The 13,491-nt window shown below is 36.3% G+C and overlaps 1 protein-coding gene across 3 annotated transcripts in view; it reads left to right on the top strand.

Moving 5' to 3' along the window:
- LOC136864143 (uncharacterized) overlaps nucleotides 1-13,491 on the top strand; it is a 624,111-nt gene that overhangs the window by 113,448 nt on the left and 497,172 nt on the right. For all 3 annotated transcript variants that reach the window (XR_010859277.2, XM_067140781.2, XM_067140790.2), the window contains exon 3: nucleotides 181-304. Coding sequence is in view for 2 of the 3 variants with exons in the window: in XM_067140781.2 (XP_066996882.2) it covers nucleotides 181-304 (124 nt within the window). In the remaining variant the exon portion in view is untranslated. The remainder of the gene's footprint in view (nucleotides 1-180; nucleotides 305-13,491) is intronic.

Genomic DNA, 13,491 nt, shown 5'->3' on the forward strand with positions numbered 1-13,491 from the left:
ATTCATTTCTATAATTTTCATTAAATGTCATGTTTTCCTTTCATATAATATTTAAAAAATTTCTGTCCAATTGTGTACTTAGTAATTTTTATAAATTATGTAGATCTTTTTTCACAAGTTACCTGGAATTTTTCTCTGAATTTGCAATTCACTAATCTTTTTGTTTGTTTAATATTGTAGCAATTGAAAAACAGGCTGTTTTGGATGCTATATTTTCTGCCTGTGATGTCAACCATAATGGTGAGGTTCAGTTCTGTCTTATCATGGACTACATACGACGGGAAATGGCTCATGTCAATGACAAGTAAGTTAACATGTTTTTTATACTTTGGAGCATGGAGATTCATTCTCAGGATTATACATCCTCCGCTGTGTAAGATAGACTGGTTAGGTAGCAAGTCGCCTCTTCCACTGGGCAAATGTGTTCTGATAATGTACCTAATTCTGCCAAAATCTACTGGATGTTGATTCAAACTGTGGGCCGCTCATAGCCAGCGGATGTGCAATGTAGTATGTTGACATGATATGCGTTAGCTTGTTTTGTGCACGTCTCCTGCTACACAGACCTCTTTTTGCAAGTATTTTGAATTATTTATTATCGTAGTATTTCTAATAGGACATAAATGACCGGGCGAGTTGGCCGTGCGTGTAGAGGCGCGCGGCTGTGAGCTTGCATCCGGGAGATAGTAGGTTCGAATCCAACTATCGGCAGCCCTGAAAATGGTTTTTTCGGTGCGACGTAAAGCCACTAGCAAAAAAAAAAAAAAAAAAAAAAAAAAAAAAAAGGGACATAAATGACAGTCCTCTTCATGTAAAATGGACAGATTATGAGAATGTTTGTGGCTGATACGAAACATCCTCTTCATCTCTGGGTGTGTCGCAAACTAATTTACTCGCCTGGATATAATTTCCATTTATTTTGGAAAGACCACCTGTATTTACAGGCTGCTGCTAAGAACAAGGTAAAACATATCAATTTTTTGTACATATCTATTAAAGAAAATTCTTAATTATAAAGAAACAGTGTAATTAGTGTGACATTTCAGAGCTGTAGCTGTAGAGGTGGTGTCTCGGGATCTTGATGGAGCTATTTAGTAATGCAGCCACTAGCAGACTTAAATTTTATTCCGGAAGAAATGTTAAGGAGTTGGAAGCAACTGAATGAACATTTGAATTAACTTTAATGATGAATAATTTATTTAATGCCTTAAATAGAAAATTTCCAGCAGAAGAATAAGAATAAACAGCTGATATTTTGATACTTTAGAGAAAAGACTTGCATGGCTTAATTCTTGGGAAAATGAACTCTCTACTGGAAGAATATGTGGTGATAATTTTTTCATATGAAGCATTGCACGGGGGTTCAGAGTAACACTAATGTCAACAATATTGTTCTGTCAGAATATTTACTTCACTCCTGTGATTTTGGTAATGTGCTCTCAGCAAAATTGAACCGAAATTCATTAAAAAAGTTTTTTGGAATTATTAGAGCTGACGGTGGACAAAATCCCAACTTTTTTGCAGTTATATAAAATGCTTTCTGTGTACTCTACTAAAACCACCTTAATTTGGAAACTGTGAAGCATGAGCTTCGGAAGAAAAACCATATCTAACAATGGAAGATTTCAGAAAACACTTTCACTTACAAAGATTGTAAATTGTAAAACAAGAGGAAAGTTAACTCAGCCAAATATTCATTTATACTCTGAACCCCTGTGCAGTGCTTTGTGTGAAAAAATTATAATCACATATTCTTCCAGTAGAGTGTTCATTTTCCCAAGAATTAAGCAATGCAAGTCCTTTCTCTGAAGTATCAAAATATCAGCTGTTTATTCTTATTCTTGCTGATCTTAAGAAGAAACTCTACAGTTTAATCACTGAAGATTCATGAGAATGGATGATGTGATGGAAGTTGTAGAATGTATAATTTATTATAACTCACGAGACTTCAAATTTTTTAACATGCGTAGTATGTAAAGGTGCTTTAATGGCTTCAGAAGTAAAATCTATTTCTAATTTTCCTGTAGTATATTTGGTAAATTGTAAAACAAGAGGAAAGTTAACTCAGCCAAATATTCATTTATACAAATTATCAACTGTTGAACATTATTTGGCACAAAGCATAACTCCTCCATCCAATTTTGAAGACATTTTGTTGCGCTTATTGAAAATCATCTGTACTCTTTTCCTTAAATTGAGCACAATGAAGATATGGTTGCAAAAATGGTGCATTGTTATATTGCGGATGAGGCAGTACTGTAAGCTGAAGAATTCTACAGTTGGACTTAAGACGAAGGAGAAGAGGAACCAATCACAGCTGTAAGTGGATTAATTTGGGAGAGGCATGTTGGCTTAATTGTCTAATTCATATCTATATATATAAAATAAGAGTTTTGTCTGTACATTGCTCAGAATATGAAAAGAATGGTATTTCTGTATCGGTCATGTCCACAGTAACCAGGAAATGCACTTTTTACTTTTCCGTAATTTCTGTCTGTCTGTCTGTCTGTCTGTCTGTCTGTCTGTCTGTCTGTCTGTACACACATCACTAGAAAACAGCCAAAGAGAATTTAATAAAAATTGGTATGCAAAGTCGGGGAATAAGACTCTACAATCTAGGCCATAAATAATTTTATTCACGCTGAGAGAAATGGTAGTTTAGGGGAAGGCCTAAAATTTAATTTTCAAATATTAATGTTTTAGTAGTGCTATCTTCATAAAAATTGATATGAAAAGTCGAGGAATACTTCGCTACAATCTAGCCTATGAATAATTTTATTCACGCTGAGTGAAATGGTAGTTTAGGGGAAGGCCTAAAATTTAACCTTTAAATATTTACGTTATTAGTGGTCCTATTTGATTGAAAATTGGTATGCAAAGTTGGAGAAGGAGCTACTGCAATTTAAGCTATAAGTAAATTTTTTAAAAAAATACCGAGCTCGATAGCTACTGTCGCTTAAGTGCGGCCAGTATCCAGTTTTCGGGAGATAGTAGGTTCGAACCCCACTGTCGGCAGCCCTGAAGATGGTTTTCCATGGTTTCCCATTTTCACACCAGGCAAATGCTGGGGCCTTAATTAAGGCCACGGCCGCTTCCTTCCCACTCCTAGCCCTTCCCTGTCCCATCGTCGCCATAAGACCTATCTGTGTCGGCGCAACATAAAACAAATAGCAAAAAAAAATTTTATTTACGCTGAGTGAAATGGTAGTTTAGGGGAAGGCCTAAATGTAATTCTCAAATATTTGTATTATTAGTTGTCGTATCGATAAATACTACATAACCAAAGTTATAGAGAGAATTAAATTTCCAACCATTTATGTCTTATACATTTTTACCATACCGGCTATGATAACAGATATTCATGAATTTGTACTTTTGTTGCCGAGTCCATATCAACGTCGAATGTCGCCACGAGAAAATGGGTTAACAGAATTTAATAAAAATCGGTATATAGAGTCAGGGAATAAGAAACTACAGTCCAAGCTATAAACAATTTTATTCATCCTGGACAAAATTGTAGTTTAGGGGAAGGTGCCTAAAATGTAATTTTTAAATACCAATCTTATTGGTCCTATAGAAAAGTACTATATAAAAAAGTTATAGAGAATACAATTTCTGATCATTTATGTTTCATTTTAGTTCTGTCGTACCGACTATGATAAGAGTGGTATTTCAGAGTCGGAAGAAAACGAAATATGAAGGCCTATAATATCGAAAGTGCATAACATTGATCAACAATAACATTACATTGACCATTGTTTATTGTGATGTTCTTTGTCTCTTATGCTGCCTCTCAACTCTGATAGATGGGATTACTGCTGCGTACCGAGTATAACAGCCTAACTGAACATTGGCGGGAAATAGCCAGGGATTTAGAAAACTTTCTTCTTTAGCATGCCATTCCTCTGTTTCATACATTTTCTGATACAGTTGGTTCTGATACACACCGGATCATCATAGTATTTCAGCTATTCGATCCCTACTCTGACGCGCTGTTTTGAATGAGCAGTGTGCATACTTAAGACAGAGCCTCACTTAGTAGTAGTAGTAATAGTATGGCCTGGTCTAGAATAACAATTTAGGCCTATTCCAAATTATAGCACCACAATATTCACTAAATAACTCGGAATTCAACTCTTGAAAAGAGCCGTTTCTTAAGAAAAGCTTCTTTCTCTTCACTTTTATAAAATTCTACATTCAGTTTATTCCAAACTAGCAGTGAAGAGGGCTTGGAGGAAAAATTTACCTTCAAGTCGGATAGATTTTTTCCGCCGCCAGTGTAGTGAATTGATATTTTCTGACTCATCAGGTACTCCTAAGAAACAGAATAGTAATTGGGCATAGTTTTTGCCCTGGGAGTCTCCACTATTCGACACTCTCCCCGCCGAAGAAAGCCGAAGAGCACGGCTGTCTGCGGTTTGGTCATTCCAGGTCTGGAACTTTGGACTGTTAGATAGGCAGCGTAGTCCTAATCGTTAAAAGTGAGAAAATGTGTGGTGTTTCATTTGAACGTGTATTTCATAATATGAAAGCATTGCTTTTAATTGCGCCATTCCTATTAACATCATTGTATGTTCATTTCATTTGGGAAAACCACTAAGACAGTCTTTTTAGGATGTAAAAAGGCATTATAATGAAAACATCCAAACCTGATTGTGACTGATGGTATGAAATTGGGTCTACCATTACAGTGAAAATTCCCTCAGTCCTCATATGAGAAAATATGTTTGGTGACCTCCCGTCGCGTTTCTAGGGTAACGTTAAGAGCTATACAATTTAAGACAATCTTGCTCACAACGTGTACACTTCCTAACCTAGAATTCTGTATACAATGTAGAATTCCGTAGGAAGCGCAGGTACATCAACTAGTTTTATATATTTTAATTTTTTTGTATTGTAGGTATGATTTGCTTGTGAGATGTTAAAAGTTTTTTTTAGTATGTATCCTTCCTGAATCAAACATAACAATAAATATTTTAAGTATTTTTAAAAGCAATGTAGTTCTATGCTTTTCCTGGCAGTCTGTTCTCTCGACCTCCAGTTTGCGCTGCGCATAGCAATGAATTGTTGAACAAAGGTACATTGCAGTCACAAAATATATCTAGCCTGCAACCACGCCAGTCTATCCTACACCGTGGCATTCTCTAATCACTATAATTTTGAAGAATCCTGTATCCATTTTAGAATATAAATTACATTTATGTTGGTTCTTTTTCTTTTTTATATATATTTAATGTTACATTTCAGAATTCAGGTTTAATAGCCTATCATTGTTGTAGGACTTTTCATTTAAAAAAACAAATTCTTGTATTGTCTTATAGATCTAAGTGGTATACTGCAAATGCATTTGGACATCTCTAATATGTAACGTGCATTTGATTAGGTTATTATGAAATACAACATAAACACACTAGCGTGCAGTAAATAATTAAAACACTGTGACGTGCCGGGCGGTTAATATATGAATGATACCCAAAATATGTGCAAAGGTATATATGAATAAAATATAAACACAGAGGCATGCAGTTATAAGAATGAAAGATAACGCAGAGGCTTGGTAAGTAATAATAGGATACACAAATTCACTGACTAAAGGGGAGAACCTGTGAGCTTGCATCCGGGAGATAGTAGGTTCGAATCCCACTATCGGCAGCCCTGAAGATGGTTTTCCGTGGTTTCCCATTTTCACACCAGGCAAATGCTGGGGCTGTACCTTAATTAAGGCCACGGCCGCTTCCTTCCAACTCCTAGGCCTTTCCTACCCCATCGTCGCCATAAGACCTATCTGTGTCGGTGCGACGTAAAGCCCCTAGCAAAAAAAAAAAATTAAAAAAAAAAAAAAAATAAAAAAAAAAAATAAAGGGGAGAACAGAATGTGCTATGCAGTACAGGTTCAGGTTAGGTTAAGAATAGCACACACAGTACACTTACACCCACAACACAAATTCCACAATGGTATCGCCAACCCCAAGTCAAATTAACCTCTTAACATACCAATTATTTACAAAATTGTGATCTTTTTTTTACCTAATTTTTTTATTGTTAAAATGGGCTATTTATTGAAAATCTCACAACACAAATAATATCAATAAGTAAGAGTGTTTAGCACGACCCGGGATTATTGCAAGCAATACAAGAATAATAATAATAAATAGAACACTTACCAAGAAAATCCCAAGGAAAAGGTCGTCACGAGTTGTGGAAACAAGGGCACAAGAGGCCGAGTGGAACAATTAAAACTAAGTTTTAATTAATAGTTGGCTGAAATAACAAATCCTCAGATTTGATTTTTTTTTGAAAGGTAACTTTAATAGAGGCTAGGTTGATTAAAACAAAACTTCCGACCCTGTCTAACAATCTACAAATTAAAATATTTGAAATATCATTCATCAATTGAAGATTATTTAAGAAAAAATATTATTAGCACCACTTTTACAATGGTTGAACGCTAGAATTAGGATACCAAACTGAAAACCTTTTCTAATGCACTATCTCGGATGTACTTGATATATGAAAATGGTATTTAATCACAAATGTCATGAAACTCCAATTTTCTGGGAAAAGAAAATCAATTATCGTGCAATAAATACCCACAAAATGAGGGACAAATAAATAAATATCGCTACTCCAAGAGACACATAAGTCAACTAAATATCGCAAGATCGCAGAAAGTGTCCCACACGCAGAAAAATCATATGCACATCAGGTGAATGTCAAGTGTCATAATAATTAATCGACACTCACATGTCAAACACAACGGAGTAACGCCCACTAACAGTTTGCATTCTGTTACATGACAACGCAACACTTGACCACCACCATAATCAAGATGCCTACACGAAGGAACTGAGGAGTCCATTAGAAAGGCTTTCTCCTAATTATCTTACTTCCTCAAATGGTGGTTGGAAAATCTTCAAAATAATAAACATGATTTTTAGAATAAATTAAATAAAATGAAATTAAACCACCTTATAGATCATTATACTCATACTATGTACATAACCACTCTTTCTTAGGAGCTCCTCTAACATTGATTTACTATCTTACGTCCTTGAACCATTTAAACCACTGCATCATTAAGCTAAAATTAATGACATCATTACAATTACATTGAAACCCCAAGGATATAATTCAACATCACATGGATAGGATAATGACCTGTTTCTCAAATATTTCTCAATACTGAATTTCCTAAAGATTGAATTCGTAATTTTTCACCTCCTTATAACGCCAAAACAGTTTCTATTTCGTTAAATACCACACATTAGTAGTTTCCATTCACTAGATTAGTCCAGTAGAGAAACACATTCAAATATACTCATAAGGTCGGAGAAAAACAACCTTAGAATAACAAACTAAGTCTTTGGGCGTAATCGCCCAGATGGACGATCATTTACCCCAGATCCAGTCCTAAAACCATCTTCACAGTCCTCGTATGTGTAGTTTTATTCCTTAACGTATAACCAGATCGTTGCTAGCAATCTGCCTTCTTCAAACTAATAATCAGAAACAACTGCACTCCTCATTCATTGTCGTCTTACGTCAGTCGATCGCAGAGTCACTTCAACTTCTCGTAGCTAGAGAGCAGGACATACTAGTGAGAATGTAGCCTAGTACCATGCCAGCCGCTAGAAGATGTACACTTACTGAGCGGAGCATAAGGCAATGCCTATCACGATATTCAAGTTCACTCAACAGGCGACAATTACGTGAAGGCATAACTGAGCCGCAAAATACTTCAGGGCTCGTGACGAGTAATTCAAAATCCATTATAGAAAACTAATGACAGTGGTAACAATGAAAATACATGTTTTGTGCTTAACAATGAAATATAAGCCACCGAAGAGTTCCTGTTTTAAAATCCCGAGTATACTCGTGATATTTTTTATGGGTTCTAAAATAAATAACATAGCACTAAACAGATGGCAAGTAATACAACAGACACTCAATACTGTTCATATGTTTGTGGCTGTGTGAAATGCCCTAAAACAAGGATCAACACACAATGCTACATCACACTCCTTACACATGTACCTGGATTCCCTCTGTGCCTTCTTCCCTCTAGCATCGCACACACTGCTACACGTCCTGCACATCCTTGTTGGGTTTTCCTTATTATCCGTCTGAGGAATCACTGAAGGAAAATGGCGGCCAATAAGTCGCATTGGGGGTGCTTTTGTTGAAGGATGACCTGCTGCTTTCAGAGAAAATTCCTCTCTATGATGTGCATTCATTTTCTCAACGACAGCCACACGAAAGTCAAGAGCATTCGTCCTTCCTCCATGTTTTTTGAAGAGGACAAAAGCATTCCATACTGCTAGTTCCAAGAGGTGAAAAAATATCTTCTTATAAAACTTTTTTCCTCTCTTCTGTGGCAGGGGGTTAGTAGCAGTGTGTTGATCTACTTTATCAACACCCCCCATTGTTTCGTTATACACAAACACAGATGTAGGTTTCACAACTTCCTTTTTCCGTCCTCCGCGTCTTTCCATTTCTACATTATGGATGGTAGATGGGATGCAGACATCTCTCTTGTCTTTCCATTTTATTGCAGTCAGTTTACCTCGCTGGAATGCTGCAATCTTGCCCTTCTTGAGTTTCGTGCTCCGGAAATTTGGAGGCATATCTGCTCTATTCGGGCGCACAGTGCATAAAATATCTGTGCGATTGGTAATCAGTATGTCGGCCAGTTGGGAAGAACTGTAATAGTTATCCACAGTTAGACAGTACCCCTTATTCAGCAGGGGTTTCATCAGTGTCATAAAAACTTCTGATGACATGGGTAGATATTTGTAGTCATTATCAGATTTCGAGCCCTTGCCCGTGTAAATGATCAGGGACCAAACATAACCTGTAACTGACTCACTCAGCATGAATGTTTTGATACCGAATCTGGCTCTCTTGAGAGGCAGATATTGGACCCAGCCCAATCATCCTTTATACAGCAGCAAGCTTTTGTCAATTGTCACATCCCTTTCTGGGGTACACACAGTTCCAATTTTAATAGACATGTGATTCAGGATAGGCCATATTTTGTTTAGTTTAGGTTGTGGATGATTTTCTGCAGCATATGTACTGTTGTCCGAAAATGTAGGTACCTCTTCAAGTTAAGAAATCTTTGAAAAGGAAGAAGTTTAAAGATAAAAATTTCATTGTTCTGTATTGAAAAGTATCACAGTTAAAATTGAAATAATAAATAAAGAGGTTCAACCTATTCAATACAAAAGAATAAGAAATGCAGTGATTACATTCTTATTTAATAATAAGTAGAAGTGGTACCGGTTTCGACCCTAGTCCAGGTCATCATCAGCCGATTAAAACATGAAAAACAATGCATAGGAAAAAGAAAATAAAAGATCAAGTTCACTCCGGATGACAGGGGTAGACACTGTAAAATTCAGAAGAAGTAAAATGTAAGTCACTTAAAAGAAACAGTGCGTAATTTTCTGAACAGCAGTATGGCACGCGCAGTGTTAGGCAAAGTCTTATAATGTTTATGAAAAGCGGAGAACGGTTAAATGAGCTAGCTTGTATGCACCGTCAGGCACAAAGTCATAACACAATCGAACACATATGAAGATCCATAAATGTGCTGAAGCTGAAGATGAGTAGATCAATTGAAGTAACTTGCCAGCTCCCGGTGATCAGCGTGATGTATTCAATATCAGGCACTGTGGTTTCAAACGCCAACGTAAAATGAAGAATAGCTTAATGATCCAGTATTTGCTTCGGTCGCGGGAATGTAAGTATATATAGATACATATAATATAATATAATATAATATAATTCAATATAATTGAATAAGTAATTATGATCCTGTAGAATTTTTGGAACTGTTGACGTGAAAAAAACAATTGTGAAGAGAAAAAAAATATGGTAAAAAGCGCAATACTGGAAACAAATGAAAACATATATGCACAGTGTGCTATTTTTTAAAATGTAAAAAATTCAGGTCGTGATTGAAGTAGTCGAAGTCGGCGCAAGGCAAGAGTTAAATTTGAATGAGAAGAACCGAAATGAAGGTGGCATTGTAGTTTTTTTTTACAGTGTCTACTCTCATAATTTTTATATCGCCTCTTCTACTGATCCGGAGTGAACTTGATCTTTTATTTTCTTTTTCTTATGCATTGTTTTTCATGTTTTAATCGGCTGATGATGACCTGGACTAGGGTCGAAACCGGTACCACTTCTACTTATTATTAAATAAGAATGTAATCACTGCATTTCTTATTCTTTTGTATTGAATAGGTTGAACCTCTTTATTTATTATTTCAATTTTATCTAAGGAAGAAGTTGACAAAATATTGGTGTAGCTAATATAGGTGCCTTGGACCAATACATTTGATATGTAGGTTTCTTTACAATGCTTTGCAGTATTGTCAGCACGATAAAAATATACATTTCATCAATTGTTGTGTCCTTCCATTCCAGAGCATTAGTCTGTCTTGCATATCTGTTAGTCTCGGTCACCAAAATATCTATAAAATCATCGTCAATGAACTGACTAATATAGTGCATAACATCCTCACAACACGGCTGGAAATGTGTTTCATGATTAGCCTTGAAAGGAAAACGTGGTGGGGCAGATGGTAGTGTTCCGGAAGTATCAATTTCACACCACTGTCTGGCACTTGCAATATCACAGTCAGATGAACTAGAATTACCACTTTCTTCTTCTGAACTGTCCTCAAAAACTTCTTCAGAACTATCAGACTCACTAAATTCGTCTTCACTTCGTCTCACTAAACTCGTCTTCACTCTCCATTTTCACCTAACAGACAAAGTACACTTAGATAGCAACAAATAAGGGAAAGCCGCAAAAACGATCTGCCTGAGTCACAGACATCCACTACGGTTGAGTCAGAGACATCTGTTGGCAAAAATAGGACCCTAAAGTAATAATTTCATAAACATCTGGCGGAAATATTGAGAAACAAGAAACAAGTATACAGTATTCGTGCTTTTAAATTAGGTACCGATCAATGAGCGACATTCCCGAGTATACTTGGGGTTTTATTTGATATAAATATATAAAACCCCGAGTATACTTGGGCTTTCATGTTAAGAGGTTTAAACAGTAAATATTAAATCAACATGCAAGAACAACAAAACTTACCTCAAAGGAGTAAATGAGTGGAGAGTGAGCTAGGAGTGGATCATGCAAGGTGACCTCTGTATCAGTACCAAGTTACCAAATTTATAGTTTAATACCAACGGTTGTCACAAAGGATAACACAGTTTTAGGAAATAGAAGTTTAATAAGGGTATGTAAAGGTTACAAAGGATGAATGATCTCCGTTGGTTTTAGGATAAATTGGCAAGAAAAGGAACAAGAAATGAGTAAAATTAACAGAGAAATTAAGAGAGAAATGAAACCAGTAACTTAGTACGGTGAAAATACATTAATGTACCATAGGAGCAGAAAACCATACAAGGAATGCAAAGGGGAAATACGTGAAATTAATTAAAGAAATGGGAAGTTAAAAGAAGGTCTGAACATATAGTCATTGACACATCAAGGCCAATGTAATCCAATGGAGTGAACACTCCTAAATACAATATTTCTTATCAATTTAAAATCAGCAGAATCCCAAGGATTGACACAGTAAGTCAACCAATAAGAGGTGATATCCAATATGGTAACAGTAACTATCACCATCAAATCTTCAGGCCGAAGTTCACAGGAAGGAGAAAACACTCCTTAATTCAATATTTGCATAAATAGAACGTAACAGAATAGAATAGAGATTACCACAGATAATCCAGAACGAGCCTTGGATAAAATGAGTAATTATGAAATATCAACCCAGAATACACAGGGCAGATCACAAGCGAAATTGGCATCAACATGTCACAGCACCAAATCAAATCAAACCCCAATCTTTTATCACCAAAAATAAAATGTCACACAATAAAGAGTCACCAAGACGACGAGAAAAATAATGACATGCGATCAAAACATGTGTCAAATCACCGCAATAATAGAGGTGGTTTCATTTTTCTCAATGCATACCGGTACTTCGTTACAATAAATGATTACGACCACAAAGTGAATTACGTTAAAGGTTAGCTTACAGAACAGCTGGGTATAATAAGTGAAACCTCCACGGTATTTAAAATCAAAGGGAAATAAAACAATCTAAGAAATAGGCCGAAAGTTTCCCATAAAACATAATATTACACAAACAGTATCCGACATAAGAAGAATTAAAAACAGTGTAATAAAAGATACAGAGTTACCAGTGGAAAGGTGCAAGTTAGAATGCCCTCTAAACAGGACGTAAAGGAAATTACTGACCATGGAAAATACTTAAAACCATGAACCAGAAGAATGAGTTTTAGAAAAAGGGTCAGTAATGAATTAAGAAACAGAAACAATTTACAATATAATATAAACTAACCGGAATGCCAGAAATTCATGGGAGGTTGGAGGAGAATGCTGATAAAATGATAAAACGATAAATTTAGATACCAATCGGTAAATAGCAGGTGAAATAAATAAAGCATCAATAAAATTCCCACCCCAAAAGGGGGTGAAAACCGGGATGAACCCCGGAAATATAACGAGGTCTGCATCACACGTCTCTCTTAGAAAGATCAGGCAATAACTGCCAAAATGGCTACCCCCCCACCAACACTCACCAAGGCCATCCGTATCCCGTTAGCAATACCAAGTAGGGGAGCAGATAGACAAATCACGTGCAGAGCACATTACGGGACTATATGAACAATAATCCATACAGTTCTGTTTACATATTAAGAGGGACATGATTAAGGAAATTCTAATGTTAAAATATCCTTACAACTAAGATGGATATATATGTTTATAATGGTCTAGTCTAGAGTTCATTATAAAAGTTTTGATCACTTGATAACAAGTGATTTCTTAATTTCATATCTTAGTACTATCAAAGAAGTTTGCCTCAGTGCATAGGCCCCATTAATCAGGGGCATGTGGTATTTCAAGACTGATGATGTTATGTGGCCTCAGGAGAGGCCTGGTGTAGGTCATTCTAGTTGGTACCCTGCTAGTTGACCAGCTCGTCTGGGTGTGCTGCTGCTGCTGCTGATGATGATGTAGATAGAGAGAGACAGACAGTGAAACATGATGTCGGCACATAGTCTACTCCTGTCGAATAACACCAAGGGGTCTGTTCAGGGCTTAACATCTCCATCTGATGCACAAATTGCCATCAACAGCATCATAAGAGCACTGCAGAGAGATTTTGAACTGAACCCAGGCTTTTGGTACCCAATCTAACAATTAAAAATTTTATACTACCAAATCTCCTACTTTGCCAACCAACATTCTGATGGTGAAAATTTATTCCACCAACGGAACTCAGACCATCTAATCATGGTGTCTGACCATAAAGACTTGACCTTAACAATCATAGCCACCAGGTGGGCTGATTTAAGACTGCTAGTCTTTTAACACTGTGTGCCCAATGGTAGTAACATTACTACCATGTGTCTTGCGCCTGAGTGCCA

The sequence above is a fragment of the Anabrus simplex genome, chromosome 1 (genome assembly GCF_040414725.1).
Source record: "Anabrus simplex isolate iqAnaSimp1 chromosome 1, ASM4041472v1, whole genome shotgun sequence".
Classification (NCBI taxonomy): Eukaryota; Metazoa; Arthropoda; class Insecta; order Orthoptera; family Tettigoniidae; genus Anabrus; species Anabrus simplex.